This window comes from Pelmatolapia mariae, linkage group LG1 (genome assembly GCF_036321145.2).
Source record: "Pelmatolapia mariae isolate MD_Pm_ZW linkage group LG1, Pm_UMD_F_2, whole genome shotgun sequence".
In the NCBI taxonomy this organism is placed as follows: domain Eukaryota; kingdom Metazoa; phylum Chordata; class Actinopteri; order Cichliformes; family Cichlidae; genus Pelmatolapia; species Pelmatolapia mariae.
The window spans coordinates 34218250-34240606 of record NC_086227.1 but is presented as its reverse complement, the minus strand read 5'-3'; the positions used below and the strand labels follow the sequence as shown (position 1 = coordinate 34240606).

At 40.1% G+C, this 22357-nt stretch overlaps 1 protein-coding gene across 6 annotated transcripts in view; it reads right to left on the bottom strand.

The window, feature by feature from the left end:
- LOC134631387 (A-kinase anchor protein 13) overlaps nt 1-22357 on the bottom strand; it is a 122829-nt gene that overhangs the window by 8408 nt on the left and 92064 nt on the right. For 5 of the 6 annotated variants that reach the window (XM_063479671.1, XM_063479652.1, XM_063479699.1 and 2 more), the window contains 17 exons: nt 21780-21847; nt 21601-21667; nt 20753-20900; nt 20448-20560; nt 20083-20229; nt 18796-19052; nt 18240-18365; nt 17610-17727; nt 14048-14296; nt 13866-13942; nt 11129-11310; nt 10146-10228; nt 9843-10031; nt 5987-6139; nt 3027-3100; nt 2080-2124; nt 70-120 (listed from right to left, as the gene is read on the bottom strand). In XM_063479671.1, the coding sequence (XP_063335741.1) occupies nt 70-120; nt 2080-2124; nt 3027-3100; nt 5987-6139; nt 9843-10031; nt 10146-10228; nt 11129-11310; nt 13866-13942; nt 14048-14296; nt 17610-17727; nt 18240-18365; nt 18796-19052; nt 20083-20229; nt 20448-20560; nt 20753-20900; nt 21601-21667; nt 21780-21847 (2147 nt within the window). The remainder of the gene's footprint in view (nt 1-69; nt 121-2079; nt 2125-3026; nt 3101-5986; nt 6140-9842; nt 10032-10145; nt 10229-11128; nt 11311-13865; nt 13943-14047; nt 14297-17609; nt 17728-18239; nt 18366-18795; nt 19053-20082; nt 20230-20447; nt 20561-20752; nt 20901-21600; nt 21668-21779; nt 21848-22357) is intronic. The other variant, XM_063479680.1, reaches the window with a different exon arrangement.

The window sequence follows — 22357 nt, the reverse complement described above, 5'->3', positions numbered from 1 at the left end:
ACAGACTTGCATCATGTCAGTTCTGATCTGGAGCGCTGGATGTATTGTAATGCTTAGAAACCATCATACCTGCAGAGTGCTTAGCAGAAGATGCAGGTTGGAGACACTGTGGAGGACCTGCTGTTGAAAAAGAGAGAGCAGTGAGTATAATCTCAAACCTCCGGCTGTGTTCTTGTTATCCAGGAGAAAAATCCACTTCAGCTGCAAGGACAAAGCTGTTTGATGTTGCCTTACTTACTGCTCCACTTGACATGTTAAAACTCACCATTATTGGTAGCGGTGTTTTATACAATATCAATTTATAACAATATGCTGATCTAACTTTACAGAGATCTGACCTTTTCTCCGCTCAGATATTATCACAGTAACCTTGTATTTGTCATCCGTGTTTACAAGGACTCAAAACTGATCCAAACCGCGTTACTGCGAACTAAACAAAACAGCTTTCATAAAGTGACACGTCTGGAGGAAATGTTGTGGTGTCACACAGAATATTTTAATGTAATAATAAAAATCTGATTTTACTACAGCAGACTTAAAGTTGTTTATAGCTCCAAAAACCAAGTATTACTTTAAAATCACACTTTGCAGCCACGATAATAAAACCACTCACAGATGAAGTTACAAATGTTGATCTTCTTTGAATCGTTAAGTCTTGCATTATTGTAAATGCTACTTTAATTCACTGACCTACACATCGTGACTGACTAAGCACACACATATTATCAAAAGCACACAAACCACCAGGAAAATGTCCCCTGCTTCACTGCAAAAAAATGTTCAGGAATAGCTCAAGGAATATGACAAGGAGCCATCAATACACCAGAATAGGACAGAGGCATGTACAAAGGGAGGCCATGGATAGCCTCCTTAACTCGTTTCCCCCTTGGACTTATTCTAGGGGTAACCCTTGTTTTTCTTTGCTAAAGACTGGCTATTCTGCCTAATGAGTAATTTTACTTTTTAAATAAAATACTTTTAGGAAGCAGCCAGAAACAGAAGAAAAAATTGAAGAAATAAAATAATTAGAGCTACTTTGGGCATATTTTTATGGTTAATGTTTTTTTTTTTTATACTTAAATAAGTTTATGACTTATTCAAATAAAAGGTTCTAAATACCCGTTTTGCCATTTTGCAAAACAGCTCAGGGCTGGATATCAGCTTAAAAATTATTCACAGTGATTTTTGCACAGATTTCCGACAATGTATTTCTTCCTGATCAAATGTTCTGATTTCCTGTTGTTCCTGCTGTTGAAAATGCTTCCAAAGCTGCAAAAGTCATGTAGCCTCAGCTGTGCACCATTTATGGTTTTATTTCGCGTGCAGCGTTAGCAACATGAAACGCAAACAACTTCACCGACCCACTAACATGGTTTTAGACTTTTAGTCTTGTATTAACTGCTTACTGTTCTTTGATGCTGCAAAAATATAATATTTATTAGTTAAGCCTTATTTTTCCCTGTTATTTTACAGCGCTACGCTGCATGAGCTGCTTCTGATTATTGTGCATTTTAATAATAATTTTCACTTAAAACTCTTCCTACTTTTGTTAAATGACAGCTTACTTTGCTTGGCACACGCTCACTTTCACTTTGAGTTATTTTGTTATTTATTACTTAGCAGAGCTTTTTACAGAAACAGCAGTAAATCCCTAAATGTGGGCAGCAGGGTCGTTTAGATTAAGTAAAAACAATTTCAAATTTGAATTTATAAAAAAATTAATATGTTGTTATTGATGGAGTATAAAAGCGTTTGATAGGTGGCAAAAGCAAAGCTGTTAACGGCAAATCAACCTCAACAAGTGAATAATAATAAATAATAATTAAACAAGTTGATCAAAACCAAAAGGAGGAAACAGTCCATCACAGCTCTGGGTCATGATCAGTGCTGTAGTTAAAGGTTTGTGGAAGACTTTCAGATTTCAAACTGGGCGGACGCATTCTGGCTGAACTGGAGCGCTACTGCTGTTTGAGACAACACGCTGATTAATGCCAGTAACAATGCCGTAGACACAGGGTTTTGGCAGTTTCTATGTAAACAGCGACTTGAACTGAATTAGACACAGGAAGTCAGTGTTACCTCACTGTTCCTCTTCAGCAGCTGCAGCAGGTTGGCGTTTCCTCCCTGCACACAAACATTAAGACACACTGAGTAAGCTAAAACACAGTAATGTACTCGCATGCAAACATCTGCTCTTGTGTACAGTATGCGTATGTGGGCCTGTATACTGTATATATCACTGAGCGAATGTGATTAAAGCTGCACATGTGGGTGTGCTGTGAAGTCTAATTGTATCTGGCTATGATTATGTATGACAGATTTAGTGTCGTGCCGCTTTATTTTAAATGGGGACGAGACGAACGGTTCTAAAAAGGTATTTTCAGTTTACAAAAGAACGGCACAGACCAACGTGAATACAATAGAAGATGGAAGGCTGGAATCAACTCTACATTGTATTTTTTAATGATGACTCGGACTTCTGAACACCCTCCTTCTTTTACTGCTGAACTCTCTTTGAACTTTGGCACCATGCCTGGGGTGAAATGTTAAGAAAAATTAAATGCTTCCCTTCTGTTTTCAGAGAGCAGCATTTACAAGGAATGGCCTGGTGAATAGCTGGCTCCTTTTTCTTTATTAAACAGCACATTAGGTTTACTGTAGCCTGTCTCTGCTAAAAGATTCAAGACACAATAATGTGCAGTCCAGCTGCTGGTATATGCAGTATAAATGACTACAAAGGCTGGCATCCAGTGCAGAGCTACAATAGCAGCACCTAAAGGCAGTCCATTCATTTCCATCATCTATTGAATCCTACACAACTGATGGTCGCCATTAGCAACGGGACCTGGGAGGAAGAGTCAAGAGGCTAATTCATTGGAGGGAGAGAAGCAGTTAAATTCATCTTAATGGTATTGTTAGTGTTGGAGGACAAATGCACCCCCACACATGCCCTCAGGTTCTCTGTGACATGTAGGGGCACACTGGCTTCAGAGTCAAGTAGAATAACTGGCTGCTGGGATGCAGACCTTCTTTAAAACGCTGTCGGACTCCGTCCTGCGCAGGTCTCCCGCCATATCCTCACTCTCATCTCTGTCTCCACCTGATATAAAGAGAAACCACAGGAAAAAAAGATGAGATCAAGAAGGGTGCTGCAAGACAAAAAGGAGAACTCTAAGAGCTAGAATATGAAATAAGACAAATGTGATTATAATCAGTGATTTTCACTGAGGGAAAATTAAAATCACCACAGTGTTAGCTTAACCACAGTTCTGGCAGATCAGCCCTCATCAGCTAACTGTTGGGCTAGCTACCCTATACATATCTTATATAGGGTGTGCCACTGAATCTTTTTCAAGTCAGATTTAATGTCTTTGGCTATGCAATATATATATATATATATATATATATATATATATAACATAACATTTAAAAAATGATTGCTGGAATTCAACCAAACAAAAGGCTATGTCCTCAAAAAAACCCAACAACAGTAAGCTCCTCTGCTCAGTCAATTGCTGGGGGAAAAACCAAACCAAAAACAGCTAGGGTGAACAGGAAAGGAAAGCACTGCAGAGCACAAGTTCACCACAAAGAAAGAAAACACACAGAAAAAGATCCGAAACACTGCAGTGGTCAGATGTCATGTCATTGAACAGTTTAAGTTCTTTGAAGTGAGAGCACAGACATATATGAAGCATTCCAGGTAATCCACATATTTTTGACATTGCCTCCTGGTGACAGCAGACAGCCATGACATGTAGACATGGGTCTGCAAAGCTCTGTGTAACAGCTACAGACTACCAGCACCAAATCATGCCAGGACCTTTACCCTCTCCACAGCTGTGGCACATCTGCAGGCTGCTTTGCAACCCCCACCACCACCCCAGATCCTCTTTTGATGCTGCAACTTAATCAGTGACAACGTCTGTCATTAATGGCTGTTCTGTTATGGCAGCTCATGCTGCCTTTCCTTCCACATATGTGCACATGGAAGAGTGGGAACGTCCCAGAACAGAGCCAAACCGCCAAATCTAAACTACTGCAGATGGAAATAACAACCTCTTGATTACAATGGCCCTGACTGAATTATGGTTACTTATCAGAATGTGGGTGATTAAATGCAAACTCTTTCTTCTTGGTGAAAAGTTTTGGTGGCGAATATGAGCACAAATTTGTAACTGAAAAGCAAAATTCGTGTTTTATGAAGCAGGATGGAGACTTAGTGAGTAACTACAGGTTGCAAAAATCAACCTCTTCAGATCCATTTTTACTAATTTTGTAGTTTTGCTGGGTTGTTTTTTCCACATTTGACATTTAACACCACCAGGGCTGCAGCTGAAAAACAATGGCATCTAAATGACACATGGATTTAATTAAATAAATACACTGCAATTATAGTCAAATCTCCACATCTTAATGACAGAGCTGTGATGCTGAAAGTCTATTAACTTATGCAGTCTGCATTTTGGCCAATTTTCCTTCCAGCTTCTAATCAGGCCCCAGAAGAGGAACAAAATTAGCTAAATGAACACCGAAGCTTTAGCTTTTATCAAAGGAAAAAGGCTGTTTGTAGATTTGTATCTTAAACAAAGAGTTGGTAGACGTGGTGTACAAATTAAGAATTTATTTGGTGTTCATACTGGAATAATGTGAGGTGATATAATGATTAATATTAATATCAACAGAGACCTCAAGCTGATCAACCCCTACCTGCAAGGAGGAGAGAAAAAAACGTTTTCAGAAACACTTTTTCTCTCCACTATGTTGTTTCTGACAATGTTAATAAAAGTCCTTCGTTTACCATTAGAGAGAGATTCTGTGCAATTTTACGTGATAGTGAAATTCTATGATTTTAAAAAACAGAAATGACACTTAAAATTGAGGGAATCGTAGATATAATTCATGCTTTTGACACAGAGTCGTCTTCCTTGGCGGCCATCATTTCTTTGGATGTATGGAAAATGAGAAATTCTCACTACATTTCAGTGAAAAGCACAGTCTGACAGATCAGCAAAGCAGAGCCGGCCATTCAGATATGCAAGCTCTCAAACAGTCTGCAGGAAAACAGTTGAGAGCTTTTGTAAACCCCCCTCCCCCACCACCAAAAAAAATCCAAAGTATTACAGGTTTTATATTGTCAACAAGTGACTCCTGTGAAGGTTACAGCCGGGTTTGCTATGTCAATAAAATAAGTGGCTCTCACATAGTCTCTGCGGAAACTTGGGAAGGAATCAAAAGATTTTCTGCTGACCTACATTTATGTTGTGTTTATGTTAATGTTGAATCTGACATCTCATCTGAAAATTATGCTTTGCTTTTTTTTTTAGTTTCACTGCTATTCTTTGATTTACATTTTCTTCCTTCTCCACCTACAAAGACCTCTGTAACGTCTACACATTTACCCATCTGTTATATTCTCTAACATTAGTCTTTATATTTCATTATGTTTGCTTATTTAAATAAATCAAGGCTGAACTAGTGTTTAAGAGACAACCCCCTTAGACAAAAATATCATTGTTTAGCTGTAGTTTTCCAGGTATGCTGGCGATGTAGAGATCTGGACCTCTTAGAACTCTTGTGGTTCAATGGATTCGACACTATCAGTTTGCAAGCCACCAGTTCAGAGATATCGCCCCAGGCCACCTTTCCCTCAGGAAGCTCCAGCTCTGCTGTCCAAGCCTCCGTCTGAAATGTTTTATCTAACTGCTCTGAACAGGGGAATTGTGGGGAGAGGTGGGTATGACCACCAAAACCCCGTTTCAAGATGAAAAATGAAATATTCCACTTTTAAAAACTGTGCTTTGGCTTTCAGCAGTGTTGTCACACATTTGCAGTCCAGTCACTAAGTCGGTGCAGTTATCTTGACAAGCAGGTGGGGTTTCAGCATGTTTCACTGCACTGGATTGCACAATGTTTAAAAAAAGAAGAAGAAGAAAATAAAACAAAGGAAAAAGACACCAACAAATGTCCAGAGCAGCACACTTACTCTTACTGCTGTGCATCTGGTGACTGTCGAAGCCTCCGAAGGTCTCAGCCCTGCGGGGCAAACACACCGGCCCCGCACCACCTCCTCCTCCCTCCTGGACGCTGGCCATAGCCCCGCCCAGGCTGCCATTCACCAGTGTCTGTAATGTCTCCACTGTCACGGACACACACAGAGGGAAACATCAGCGTGCAGGTCAGTAAGTGAATTATCCAGCTAACTGTGTTACAGTTCAGCTCTGCAGCCATATATCCTGGCAGGCTGCTACTGGCTCCTGTTGCTAAGCAACTATTGACAACCTATTAGCGCCACAGAGCCTCTTCACTAAAAGTTTAAACATCTTCGCAATTTGAAATGTATAGAAACTCTGAAAAGAGGTGTGCTTTGCTATCAGCATACAGTGTACAGATGCAACACTGTGACCTTTCCTGTCTGGCAGATTCTCAGTAAAACACAATAACCTGAGGAGGAGAAATCACATTACTGCTGCCAATTCACATATCAAATAAGGACAATTACTGCTCCAGGCTTTACAAGGACGAGGTGAAAAAGACATTGTGCTGTAGAGTAGGTAAACTTTTACTGTTAGTTTGAAAAGTTATAATCATTACAGGAGTTTTCCTTCATTCATCCAATCTCCATTAGAGCTGCAGCCTGTTTTTCTTTGGACTGTCACAAACTTACCAAACCTGTAAACTTTAAAACAAATCCTTTGTATTTTTAACCAGCTCCAGATTTTTGTGGAACACTCTTTGCCTGCAGCGGGACTAAATAATAATAAGGAGCTGTTTCCTTACGCAAGTCACACTCTGACCACCGAAGCTACTCGGCTCCTTCACAGACAAGAACACACACCAACAACAGGTTCAGCTTTTCCCTTCATTTTGTCATATTCAAGTCATATTCAACTACATTTTAAGAACGGTAAGGATTTCCCAGCATACATAATCAAAATTAATGTTTCACTTCATTATTACTCAAAGCTTGATGTCACTGTGCTACAAGAGGACATCAATGGGCCCATAAAAAGTCCAAAATTGTCTTAAATCCACATTTACTGGTAAAAATCCTTAAAACAGATCAAACTCTCTTAAATTATTTTTGTTTCCAATTCTTAGAACACAATGGCACTATTCACGTAACCTCTGTACAGTGAAGACAATGCAGTTGCACTGCTGTTAAGGCCACGGTGGCTTAATTTAGGCCCCACAGCCTGCTGAGTTTGCAGTTCACTGTTAGGAATGCTGAAGATGATGAAGGAGAGGGCCTTCCAACCAGCACGCTCGTTAGTCTACGGAAATGGAAAGATAGGAAGCGGATAATTCCTTACCTGATATCAACTAATAGATATCAGACATCAGATGGATATGTCCATGAGAATTTTGGTCATTAATTATATCTAAAATGTTATTTAAAAGTTCTTTAAATATACACTGTGATTGATTGATGGTTGGTTATGCAATCATTTGCTTCCATTATTGACTGTAGGAAGGAGCTAAAACTCTCCTGGCTGCTTGATCTTTTTTGCATTTACAGTTTTCAGCTTATCATTTTTCCTCTCAAGCTAATGCTTATTAGAATAACAAACTCCAACCCACTGATCTGTCAAAGGGTACACATGGAAAAAAGATTGGCACACTGCAGCATCATGCTCAGAAGGCTCAGGCAGACATGTCTTCATTTATCCACAAGACAAACGCTATTAAACTTTCTCCAGTTTATTCTTTTCAATTATCTAAAAAGCAAACTATCTAATATTCAAACAGCAATTCCCCATTAAAGTAATGCAAATACAGTTTCAAGCACTTAATCCAAAATCCAAGCACTTTTCAAACCTTGAAAACATCATCTTAAAATTCACGAGTTTCCAGCACCTACAAAATCCCTGCATGTTGTTGTTAGACTGTATCATGTAAAATCCAAAGTAAACCCATACACTTGAAATACAGCAGTGCAAATGATAAGTAAAGTGAATGCTATACAGGAATACTAAAAACCTAAGATGATTATAAAAAGCCAAACTCACTTGGAAACAAGTGAAAGTAGGTCTATCTCAAATCATGTTTTAAAATCTACAAATACTCCTTAAATAAGTATTTAGCATGTTTATTTTTCACTGACCCAGCTTTTTAAATTTAAAGTCAATCCTATCGCAGTCTTTCTCCACATTTCAATACCTTTACCACAGGATACAGTAATTGCTCTCAGCTCACCTCTCCGCTTTCTTCTAATACACATTTGATGAACAACACTGCCAAAGCACCAACAAGCGCTGGAGTAAAATCTCAAAACGCATCCTTTAATGTTTGCTATACACTTGAATCTCTCTCTCGGGCTATGAAGGGATCCAACTACTGAGCTCATTACATACTCAATTACATCATTTCCTTAGGGATTAATAACATGGTAGGCTCTTATCAGAAGAATTAAAATGAATAAACAAGTTTTCTTTACATACAAATTGTATATAAACTCCCTACATACAAAAAGAACTGAAGGTCACAGTGGTTTTTGTACAGTGAATTTTTCCACGTGGTTGCCAAAGTGTATCCTTTTTACCTGCAGCCTCAAAAATGTGTGGTGGAAAAAATTTATCAGAGCTTTATTATGAAAAGTGAGGGCAGAACTGTCCATATGTGCATAATCGATGAAAAACAATAAGGTGCTTTTTTAGCAGATGGCTTTATTCCTCACATCATGACACAAGTTTTGGTTAATAATTGAAATTAGCTATACATATGAATAACTCAGTGCTTTCTCTTCAATGAGGAGTCATAATACCCTGTTTTATTCTCAAGGTGTCATTTACAAATGCGGTGTTAGGACCGCTTTGGTGTTAAGAACTCAAACCTCACTAAAAGGAGAATAGACCAAAAACTAAAAGGCAAAAAATGATCCGCCTGCCTCCCTATCCTCACCTATAGTCATGGTCTTTGGATAATGACCGAAAGAATGAGACTGTGGATACAAACAGCGATAATGAGCTTTCATCGAAGGCGTGGCTTGTCCCTTAGAGACAGGTTGATGAGATCAGTCGTTTGCGAGGGGCTCAGAGTAAAGCTGCTCCATTTCGACATCGAAAGGAGCCAGTTGAGGTGATTTGAGAATCTGACAAGCACGTCTGCCCGATGTCTAGTACAGACGCCCACCACAGTGGATGCTAATAGCTCAGTCACACCAGAGTTAAAAATAGGAAAAAACCCTCCTTCCAACTAGAAAAAAAAAAATCAGTGGTTGCCCATTGATTCAATTGAATGTTTTTGCTGTCAGAGATTCATTGCAAGTAGTTGCAGCATACAACATCCTCAGTCACCTTGCGATCAGTTTTGATCACAGGTTGCCTGGTGGGAAGCAACTTGTCTCCACACAATTACAATTCGACTCAGACCGACTGCAACCACTCTGACAGGTTTGAAGGTTTGCAAGTAATTGCAATCTGATTTATATCTGATGTTTATTTTCTAACTTGTGGTATCATTTAAAGTAAAACAGACAATGAAGGGCTGGGCATGATTAGGCCATAGTTATCCTGATTGAGGAGTCAAAAACACTTAGTTTAAGGCTTTAAAAACACAACTTCAGGATATCGCACTTACCCACTCAATCTTTTACATACTTTTCTTATATACTTTTAAGTTTGCCTAGATGATAAAATTTAAAAACGTAAACAGGATAGCATGTGTAAGATGTACTTCATGTTCATAAAGCTGCAATGACACATGCCACATACTAACAATGTGTAACAATGTTAGCATACAAGCCTCTCACTGTGTTTTTTTCGTTCATTCAAATTTATTTCTCAGTATATTCAATGAATGACGGATCCACAGCACACATCTTAGAACCCCCTCTTTCTTACCTTCCTGCAGGGCATCTTTCATGATGGACGCCCCCCCAGGCGGCTCCAGGCTGCAGGGTGACCTGAAGAAAGGTTGGACCTGCCGACAGGCCTCCTCGCCTGGGCTCACGCCCTCCCACATCCCTCTGAAAAGCCGCACCTTCTCCTCCAGCAGAGACATGATTTCTGTATCCTTTTGCCTCAACAGTTCTGACCAGCAGAGACAGACAGACAGGAAGACACAAAGACAAACAGTGAGAAATCTCAGGCAAATGTGTGTGTGTGCTTGCTATCATACAAACAAATTTAATAGATTTCTCTCACCTCTCATTTCCTTTGCTTTAGTCTCTAGCTGTCTCTTGTCATCTTCTGTCTCACTGGGAATCCCTTCATCCTCATCCTTGTCCCTGTCCAATAAAGAAAATAAAGATGATGTACAACATCCCATAAATTAGACAGGATTAAAGACCAACAAACAACCAGAAATCTACATCACTTACAGTGTACAAGTGTTTAATCAGTTAACTGAAGTTAATTACCAAAACTTTAGTGAATAATTTAAAAACTTAAAAACAGTATTCTGAAACATTTTCATTAATTTGCAACATTTTAAAGATTTCTAGACTTCTTAAAAAGACGAGTCATGAAAATAACCATTAGCTTCACACTGTTCTACGACCAATCAGTCTGTGCATCCGTCCCACAGGACAACAGACAACTCTCCCAAAAGTTTGAAGTACATGAGCACATGGTGCTTTTAGTTCAAGAGAAAAAAAAAAAACACAGAAGCCATAGCCTTTAAAAAAAAAAAAAATTCATTTCTGCCAATAGCATGATCTCCATTTGTGTTTTGACAGAAGTCAGACTGCGAGGGAGACAGAGTGCCTAATCTCTCTCCTTCCCACTGGCTGCATTCAAATAATCCTCTGCTTATAGCGAGCTGTCCTTGAAGCCAAACCAGCATTAGACTGTCCCTGAGTACATCCTATCCCCAGGTAGAGTAGTGCTAATCCTCCTGACGGCACAGTGCTCTGTCCACAGAACTGGGCTTGGTCTAACTCGTGGTTTACATCACAGATGGACTGGTGATGAACTCTGAGAGACAGAGCCCTTAATGTAAAGCACAGTGGAGGCAGAGTTCCTTCTGCGGAAGAGGTTACAGGTTATGGTAAACCAGAAAAGATCGGGGTCTAAGCTTGCTCTTACATGTAGATTACAAGATGCAAAAATAATTGTGTGTCAAGTACATTAATATATTTAGTCTTCATATGTTTTAAAATAAAAACACTGACATGAATTCTACTCACATAGACTGCATGGCTTCCTGGATGAGCTGCATCCAGGTGTTGCGTTCGTCTTTCGAGCTGGCCAGGACCTCCATCATCTCCGGCTTCTCTATGCCTGCCGTGATGAGGAAGAGGCCGCGCTCTTCGTTAGCGACCTCCCTGACAATCAGCTTCTGGAGGGAGATCACGGTGGAGCGCTGATCCTGCAGGGAGAGAGGCAACATGGGAGGAGAATGAAAAAAGAGAAGGAAAAAAAAGAGAGAGGAGAGATGATAAGGGGAGGGCCAGGAGGGAGGAAAGGGGGTGGAGGGAAAACAAATGGTGAGGATCAGGGAAGAGGATGGAAAAGGCAGGAAGAAGGGTAGGCTAAAGCAGAGGAGGAAAAAGGATAATTACAGGAGAAAAGCGTAAGAGAAACAAAGACAAAGGGATGGATAGGGAAAAAAGATCACAGACACAAAGGGGAAAATGAAAAAATATAGAATAAACAGAAAAGAAGAAGCCAAATTGACATTCTGGCTAATTTTATGATTATCATGGCTGTTGGCTGATTCACAGAGCCTCTGCTAACCTTGCATTCTTAAGAGTGCCAACACTGTAAAGCACATTTTAGTACACCACAAACCACTGCATCATTTCTTTTCAAACCAGTAAAACTCCAAAGCTGTAACCACATCCCTACATTTTTTCTCCAACCACTTGTCTGAGGTTTAAAGAATAGGTTGAGTTTTTTTCCTGTGTGTTTGTCTTCCTGGTGTGACTACATTGTAAACAATAGGAAGAAAATCCACAGCACACGTTCTACAGTTTAAACCAAATCAAGTGAGTATTTTAGAGGGGAAAAAATGTTGTAGATGCAGCTCAACAAGTGGAACAGAAAGATTGAGTTTGCACTAAAAACACTCCACATTCAACATGAAGAGGGGGGAACTATGCATTCCTACATCAGTCACCTAAACATAAGTGCAAATTGTCACCTTTAATTGGATACTTTCACCAAAAATACTGCAATAACTGCAGTTATTGCAGTTTTTATCAACAGCCGTCAGTTTGCCGGAACTTATGTGGGCTATTTCTCACACACTTCTTTGTCAGTTAAACCGATAAAAGGTCTGGAGATTTAGATGTGGCATTTGCATTCAGAAATCCCACAACATGCAACCCAGAAGAGCTCGCAATACTATCTTTAAGCTGCAAAAGCAAAACTAACGCATCACAGAGAGAAAGAGGGGGAACATTACAAGAGACCAGATCAAGAGCTTTGGTACGTGTGGATGGGAAAAAAAGAACACACAGGGAAGACACACTCAGCTACATAAAAAGGCCTTGATGTCCACAGAAGAGAGCAGTAGTGGATGATCACAGGATCCTTTCCATAGCAAAGGAAAGCAACCAAGCAGAAATACTCCAAAAACACAAAAACAAAAACCTAACTGAACACAAGACAGAAACCAGGAAAAATATTTCAGAGGAAGTCTTTTCTTTGTGATGATCATTGGTTCCAAGCTTTAGGCAGTCACTGACTGAAAGTGTTTAACATGCTGCTAATTTGTCCAATTACATGTGAGTTTGAACTACAATGGCTACCATTTCTGGCGCCACTGTCACGGCGGAAAGCAAAGCTGTACAGTAAAAACAAATATGATGAAAGATCTTTTACTTTTCCTTCTTGTTTTATGTTTTTTTCAAACCTCTCAGCTTTGAGTTGTTCAGGCCTGTGAAGGAGGCTAGGCCAGGGGTGGGCAATCTCAGTCCACGAGGGCTGGTGTCCCTGCAGGTTTTAGATCTCACCTTGGGTCAACACACCTGAATCACACGATTAGTTCATTACCAGGCCTCTGGAGAACTTCAGGACATGTTGAGGAGCTAATTACCCATTTAAATCAGCTGTGTTGGTTCGAGGACACATCTAAAACCTGCAGGGACACCGGCCCTCGTGGACTGAGATTGCCCACCCCTGGGCTAGGCAGTACTCCCATCTTAAGCACATGCCCATATAAGTAACAGCAGTTTGAATATACGTAACACAAAAATATGGAACCAAATCTATAATATGCAGGTTTGGTAATAAAGCTCCAAATGTTTCAGCTGAAAACATTTATATTCTCCTCATCTTTTTGTTTATTTCCTATCATCCATTCTCTTTTAGCTCCACACATTTTTGTTCCTGTAAAGGTGGTGATGATCTACGACCTGCTACAGTAGCTGCATGTACTCTTGTTGATCCACACAACTGATGCCTATACTCTCAAAAACAAACCTTCTCCACATGGCTGCCATCCATTTCAAACCACATGTTATTCCCCTTTCTAATGTCAACAGCTCCAACTCAAACATTGCAGGCTTTTTTTTCTTTTTTGCTTTTTCTTTTTTTTTTTTTTTTACTGATGGATGTGATTATTAAGCCACCGGCCTGCCTCTGTTTCCATTCCTGCGAGTGTGAGAGAGGGAGAGTGGGAGAAGGAGAGAGAGTGTGGCATGCCATGAAGCTGTGAGTCCTGTAAACATGGAAAAAACAACTCAAACCTATATGATTTATCACAGCTGGGTTAAGGAGCCCAGGGCCAGATAAGCTTTATTAGGTGCAGCTAGCGTGCTAGCAAGAGGCAGGCATTATTTCACAATGGGATAGCTAAGAAGGGCAGCTCCTGCTAACAGCAACAACAGTGGGAGAGGAAAATATGACAGCATCATCTGTGTCAGCACTCATGAGTTCTTCATAACTGTAGGGCAAAGGAGAGGGAAAGAGATGACCTACCAGCATGGCAAAGACATATTTCTGGTCTTTCTCTTGGAGGAAGACGAAGACGTCTGATAGGAGCAGAGCATGAACCTCTGGAAGACGACCAGAAGAAAATCAGTTGTTGTTGGATTAGTTTAAATACATCAACATTTTAGACCCTAAAAAGACAAACAAAATTCCCATCCCCAACTCCTCACCCTTTAATCTTCCCTGGGTGTTTTTCAGCTGTAGCGCTCCATCGTGGATCAGCCGCCTCCTAAGCAGATCCTCCCTGGCGAAAATTTGCCCGTTCTTCATCATCATAATCGACTTGTTGTCCATACGGCCGTGAAATTCCTTCAGGCGCCGTCTTTTCTCGTGTTCGTTCACCTTGCTATCAACCGCCGCTATCACCTCCTTCACGAGTCGAATAGCCTCCGTCAGGTCAAAGTAGTCTTCATCGCTCTCTGTGTTAGACGTGTGACAAGATTTTAGAAAATTTATTCTACAAGAGATTACCATAGGAATGTGATTTTAAACCAGCTGAAGCAAAAATGGAGCACCGTTACATTTGGTAGTTTAATGACTCCAATCTAACACACTTAACCCCGAACGGCTCAGACAGAGGGCGTTTAAGTGCGGCAGACGATGAAGTGACATTTTACTTCTCATTTCAGTATTTTAACCGTGGCTGCATTTCCACTCACTGGAAGAGAGTACTGAAAGCTTTTTTATGGTATTAGCTGGTCACAGTGAGTCACACATATTACTATAGAGACATCTAAGACATCTTATAATTTGTTTTTAATTCTTGTACATGTCTAATGAAAAACCTTTATTTACAGTATGTATATAGCAAATTAAAATGGTCATTAAGTTTCTTAGTAAGATGTTCGAGCAATACTTGGAGCCAGAATACCTTCAGTGTAGCTTTAACATCATTCCCTATTTTGCCGTTTGATGTTTTGATCATTTTGGAGAATGCTGCAGAGCAATTTAGAGATCGTGCCTGAAAAGCACAAAATGTATAGATTTTTGTGATTAAGAAACAATAGTGTTTTACTCGATGATTAAAATAAATATGTCGTTCTGTATGGATTTTGCATGTTCTCCCCATGTGGGTTTTTCCACATACTTGGCTTCCTTCCACAGTCCAAACACATGGAGTTACGGTAACTGGTGAGTCTGAATTGGCCATAGGTGTGAATGTGAACGCGAATGGTTGTCCGTCACCCCTGATGTGGAAGAAAATGGTTGGATGGAAGGACGGACAGACAGAATAACTTGTTTAGACCTAGAAAAACTTTTTAGCTGTCTAGACTTTTTCATTCCCCTGTACTTATGCCTTCATTTGCACACCACAAATCACAAACCGTAGTAATTGATGACTTCGCAAAGCCAACCTGTGGGCTGAATTAGACCCTCTACTCTAAGGGGACAAGTAGACTCAAGCCATAAGAGCACCCACTGCTTATCAGAGCCAGCAGATCACTGCTCACTGGGCCAAGGGTTAGATTTTTCCTTTAATGTATCATCTGCCCGTATGTGTATATTACATTTTCTCTTTTATTAATAGTAGCTCCTGTCTGCAAGACAAAATGCTCCTATGCTCCTTACTCTATAAATCCAAATATTTAACGTATTTTCTTTGCAGCAAATTGGACAAGAAGACTGATACCGCTTCCTTTGCATTATCTGCTAACTAGCTGCTGGCTATAGACTCATGCAATGGACACACACCCAATACATATCAGTTTCAGCTTATGCTCAGCAGGAAAGAGAACGAGGATGGAATTATTTCTAATGAAATACATTTTTAATCAGCGTAGCTGCAAAAGCCATCTGGTTATCTAAATAAAGTGCGCACATAAAAGCCTTGATGAACTTAAGTGACTCAAGCTTAACACTTATTTATAGAAAAGTACTAGGATTTTTTTTTTTAAAGTATACCAACAAAGGAGTAAAATATCAGGGTCTGCCGTGAGTCAGGAAACATGGAGTCTCCGCTGGGGTACTCTAAGGATTACAGTAAAGTCACAAGTGCCCTTTAAGTCTGCAAAGTGAGGAAAACCCCAGTCAAACTGTCCCGAATGCACACTTGTTGTACTCTATATAACACTCTTGAGTTTTGGGCTCAGCATGCAACATCCTTCCCTAAAGTGGAATATTTTCCTCCCGCGTTGTATGTCGGTGCTCCAAAGCACCAAAATATAATCTCAAACTGTGACTCTACTGTGTTATTTCCTCTCAGTACATATCAGAGTTGGCAGGAGAGACTCTTCTTAAAGCACCTTGGGGATTAAGGCAGAGCTCCCCCATCCCACATAGAACTATAAACAGGCTTTGGGGACGGATTAGAGAGAATGTACACAGTGGGAGGCCAGCTGACGAGAGCTGCTTTAAATCAGATATAAATACGGTGTGAAATATTCCAGCTCCTCAAAGTGTGCTTGATCTATTATCCTATAAACATCCATCCAGCACATGTCTCATTTTTCTCAAAATATATGAAACTGTGTGCGAGAAATTGTACTTTTCAGGATGTTTCCTAAAACAAACGGCACACTGCTGTGGGCGGCTTTTCAGTGTATGAGCGGAGCCGAATGCTGTCAGGAAAATATTAATAATGAGGTACTCCAGGAGTTTATTTTCTATTCTCAGGATAAAGGTGATGTGATAAATATTACTGTAGATAAACGCTCTAAATAAATATATAAATCCTAGAGAATGATGTAAAGAAAATATTGTATTTGGTTTGTGAAAAGTTCTAAAATTAAAAAAGCCAAAACTGAAATGGGAAAAATTACTTACTTAAAATTACTTAAATTACTTACTTATATTGCTTAAATCTCCAACTTTAAATTCACACATTTTTTTATGCACTAAGTGAAACTTAGTGAAATTTTGAATTAAGATTTAAGCAGCATCCACAAAGGAAGTAAACTTGTAGGAACGTGGAAATAACCAGGTCAACCGACTGAAGCAGCTACCACCAACATATTTAAGGGTAGTAAATACATTAGGGCCTTGATGCATACTCAATCATGCAGGTAAGTAAATCCCCAAAAGTTGATTCTGTTCATCTGGACGTAGCGTTTTCAGTGGGAGAAACGTTTCGTCACTCATCCAAGTGACTCCTTCAGTCTCAGCTGACTGCAGGTTTCCCCAATCTTATGAACATTATATTTGCATAATGACTGAAACCAGCCCACTGAAGGAACAATGGGCTGGGAGGCCAGTTCCTTGATCATTAACATGCAAATTCTCATGACCATTGATCAACAACCACTGATCAATGGCCATGAGTACCATTCACAGAGAGTTGGGGAAAGGCTGCAATCACAGCAATGTGTACCCTTAGGCCCCCTCCTCGATTCAGAGATGGTCTTTCCCTTTTCACAAAAATGGCCTCCTTTGATCAGTGGTTGTTGATCAATGGTCATGAGAATTTGCATATTTTGGTGGTATTAGGGCCTTATTCGGGCAACTGCAACCTGGAATGTTCGCTAGCAACAAACTTACAAAGTGATACTCGATTAGGAAACCTTCTGGTTGTTTGGTTGGTTTGTCTTTGTTAGTTTCTTGAAGTTGCTTTGCTTGTTAGTTTATTGAAAATGTGTAATAAATATATCAATTAATAAGAAATTCAGTATATTTAGCCTGCAGCAGCAATCTGTAGTAATCCAGCATCTGAAAAATTAGAACCGAGTTCGTGCTTTTGTTTCTACCAGTTTTATAGACAAAGTAAAAACAGTGAAAAAAGGCCAACATGAAAATAACCTTTAGTGTGCTGCAGCAGTCTCTGAATCAGCACGGGGTACTTCGTTATCCTCTGGGTCACAAGAAGGATGCATTCTGGGATGCCAAGCCTCCGCACAATGCTGCTACTCATCTTTTTCTGAAAGAATAAACAAGAGGTGCTTTTAGTAAAACATGCCCACACACAACAGGTGGCAGGGTCTCACATAACCAGCGAGAAGCTGCAAAACTCATTTGGCGTAGAACAATACAGCAGTAGTACTTGAGAGGGTGTTTATTGTTATTGTTTATGACGGCGAGCACTGGTGTTTCTATAATAAAAATAAACTGCCTCGAGGGTAATACAGCTTTTATTCAAATGTCTCCAGTACATACCCTGATTGAAATGAACTGCAGATGCAAAATAATAAAACTAAAAGGAAAGCAACACAGAATAAGAACAAGCTCTTTGTTCAACGCTACTTCAAGCACTTCCATACAAGAGAAAACAATGTCAGAACTCTATTCAACAAACACAGTCGTGTCTGGAAAGCCAGACATCCTGAAGAAAAATGTGTTTTCATCAAAAAGCATGAAAAGAGACTTCTCCGGAAAGTTCGTCTGCTGTGTGACAGACACTTGATAAATCCGCGAGAGAAGCCTGACGCTTACTTTGATGAACGCTTTGAAGCGTTTGTCTTTGGTTAGGAGGTCCTTGTGGAAGTTAACAGCTTCGTTGTGGCGACTGCAGAATCTTCCGTAAACCCTCTTCATGCTTTCACCATTTGATCCCGAAAACTAGAGAAGGATTTGACAGATGTAAGCACACAAAAACTAATGTTGGTAGAGCAGAAATAAATAAAGGTTAAAAAGCTAACATTAGTTTCAAAGTTTCAGAACTTCAAACGTGAGTTGAGACAAATGTTTGGGATTTGTGGGCAATATTTGACTCAGAGATTGTGTAAATTTACTTTAGAGGTGTAAACTTAGACGAGAACAAAAAAAATAACATTAGGGATTCAAACAGTTGACATTATATTACTCGGGATTAAGAACAGCTGCCTTTCATAACAGTCATGAACACACATGCATTCTGTCGATAACCTTTCAAAAAAATCTCTCGTTTCTGTAAAATAAACAGTCATGTTGTCTTTTAGGTTTTCTGTAAAACCAGCTTGTGTTAAATCAGCTAGAAATTCATTTTGAACCAGCCCCTCCCCCCTCTCACCTGGCTAACCAGGATGTCCCCTATCCTGCTGATGATGAAGCCTCCTTCAAAGACTCTTCCCTCTAACTGGCTCTCCCTTTTCCTCTCCAGGAGGCGCAGGAGGTGCTGTGTGTGGAGCTCAAGTAGATCATCTAGAACGGGGAAGAGCTTCTCCAACATCTGCTGCTCCAGCTGAACCTCCTTCTGCAGGCCTTTGCTGTACACTTCTGACATGATGCGCAGCGTCCGAACATGATGCATCTCTGTCTGCATCAGTTCTGCAGGACATGAAGGGAAATGACACTTAATCCTCCGTTATAGTCACTGACATATAATATCAGCATCGCACCGTCGCTATTTCCACTTGTATGTGATTCCCTGCATGATTCTCCTAAATAACAGGTTTCACAGCTCAGAAAGAGAACAGCTTCACTGGTGGAACAGGAAAAGAAGTAGTCACTAACAAAGTGGTTATGGAGGTTTTTCCAAAGTTTTCTGCAGACTTTCTCATATTTTCAAACTGCTGCAGCAATCTGTGCCATCTGGGAATCCCTGTACTCATGTATCATAAGATGCCTGCAGAGACTCATGCCTCCAGCAGGTACCCAAAAAAAAATTGGAGGTGCACAATAAGCTGAAATGACAGCCACCAGCATAAACCACCTGCTATTCAAATACATCTATACCCTCCCTGTATCAGAGGTGCACAGAGTTTTATAGAGTTCATAACTTTGCAACTGATCTGCAACTACAGTGGTAGGGGTCACTGCATAGCTCGTGTAAAAGGAATACGAAGAAAATTTGACTACAAATAGATTCAAATCAGCTCAGGCGCATTAAGAGTATCTCAGTGCACATTTCAATCAGGTGAAAAAAGCCATACTAGATCACAGAGCCTGGTAGATACAACTGAAGAAAATTCAGGAGAAAGTCCTTAAGTGGGGCCCAATTAAAATACTGTAGGTTAACCCTTAAACAAAGTCCATCAGGCATGAAAATAACAATGACACCGATGAAACAGCAGTGACATTTTTATTTTATCTAACACTGTTAATCCTGGGCTTAAAGGCATTACCTCCTATCTCGAGTTTTTGTCTGCTTTAAATAACATTGGTCCACTTTTACTAGATGCTTCCTTACTAGATGACACACAGAAATGTAGGAAACCAGGCCAAGAATGAGCTTGATTAAAAATGTTGCTACTCCATTTAAGAAACTATTACCTTTCCTTGCTTTGCCAATTACCATCTTCAGATTAAATTACGTTTAATCAAAGTTACTGCAGTGAGTATTATATGTGGTGATTACCGTAGATGACATCTTGTCTCTTCACCAGCTCTTTGTCCAGCTGCTGCAGGTGTTGCTGATCCACACCTAAACTCCACGAGTCTGCTTCCAGCTCTTTGGCCTCGGCCTCAAACTCCCCCATCAGCTGCCCATCCATCATTTCTGTTCCTGAGTCAACAACACAGCCTGAATTAATAAAACTAACTTCCATTTATACGATAATCTACAGGTGAGAGGTTTGGATAAACCACATTAAGTTTCTGTTCGGTACAGTATATGCATTAATCATTTATTTATTTTTAAAAAAGTAATTATTTTTTTCACATTAAACTAGCTTAAATTAAAAAACGTGGAAAATGAATTTGTGTGTGTGTGCCTTTATTAACCTTCATCAGTAAGTGATTCCATGGATTCTGTGACCTGGTTGGTTCTGTTGAGCGAGTCGGTGGACTGAGAGAGATACCGCAGACCTTTAATGGGCATCTCATCAAACACCGGACTGAATGGAGACACGATAATAAAATTCACGTTATTAATGTTGTCTTTGTAACAGGCCATACACAGTTACCCATATATCTGTTTAAACACATTGTACAGGGGTCAAATAATGCATTAAAAACTAAACTATTAAAAATTAAATTAGATTAAGTACAGAAACATTTCACTCCAGCACACACACAGAGCAGCTCACCCAGCAATGTTGCTTATTGAGAGACTCTTGGAGAGGTTGTTTCCCGTGAAAGTCATGATGTTGGTGTGTCTCCGTGATGGGATCATTAAGGTGGAATGGTCCTCAGGGGGCAAGATGGCCGACCAGGGGCGTTCCTTTGTCCCACCAGCTGGACCAGAGCAAACTTAGATTACAACAATAATCTGAACACTTTTCAAAACCAGCAGGAGATCCTAACTTATCCTGACTTTTTGGGGCCTCTGGTGTAGCTAGAAACCTCGGTTTCATGACAAGCCATTGCTTCCAAATGGTAAATTTAAAAAGCTAAATCACTGACAGGTAAAAGCGATGGTTTTAAGACTGTATTTTGGCAAATACAGTCCATCTTTTTCTCTCCTCACAGACTGTCTACCTTCTTAAACATAATTTATTAGGAGACTTCAGAGCAAGCTGACAGCATAAAGCTTCTCTATTCAAAGGAAAAAAGTTTTGTCCTTTGACTAAGGATTATTAGTAATAATTTAACACAGTTTAAATCTGTTTAAATCATATTTGTTTGTGTGTGTGTGTGTGTGTGTGTGTGTGTGTGTGTGTGTGTGTGTGTGTGTGTGTGTGCGTGGCTGAATTTTCTAGTGAGCAACACTTTGAGCTCTGGTCCTAAGAACAACCTCAAAGAAGCACTCTGTCACGGTGTGCAGATAAAACCTACACTTTTTGCCAACTTTAGTGTAAGTAATTATCAGAACAAAATAAATGTGCACAAAAACCCTTCAATCTCCTCTCATTAGGGGATCAGAGAGGTTTGGCGATAAATCTGCAAATAATTACTGGCTGTGACAACTGTGTAGGCAATCTGGTTTCACACTCACATTTGTTCCTCATCGTTACTGTAGGAAACAAGCTCGAATCTGGTACCGCAAACTGCTGGTTGGGCAACTAAGCAGAGAAACGGTGAGAAAAAGCATAAATGAAAAGAAAATCGATATTGGCTTCGGGACAGCAGAGTACTACAGAATCGGTGGAGGAGTAACTGCGAGGAGGCCTGTACCTTCATCTTCACCTTGGCACAAACAGCCAGGCTGTCTCTGCAGCCCTTGTGGACGGAAGCATTGCAGTCTGGAAAGAAAAGAAGGAGTGAATACTGTTAGCCTGATGGTGGTGGTGGTGGGGCATGTGAGGGTGTGCGGAAAAGTGGGGGCTAGAAAATTTGACTGGTTTTCATAGCCAGCCAGGAAACTCCACCAGCCTGCTAATGAAAGCCAGACTGGAGCAAAGCATGTGATGCAATCGAGGGGTAATGCTGCTCGTGGACGATGGGGGGAAAAAAACAGATATGACACACACGCACGTCACCACCGAATTGCATGGGAAAATTTAAATCATGTAAACACTCTCGAATCACCATTTAAGAACAAAGTCATGGTTTCAGATTGCTGACATTTGACCTCTTCTACAGGCTGATCTGTCCACTAAACTCAAATTCTCAGTTTTTCCTAATATACGCTCTTTATTTTTAATGCTCACATCAAAGAGGAAAAAAAAATGGTGGCTGATCAGGATTTAATCATACGGGCATAGTTCCAGGAGACAGAAGTCCACTCAACACACATGTGAAACCCACAAATA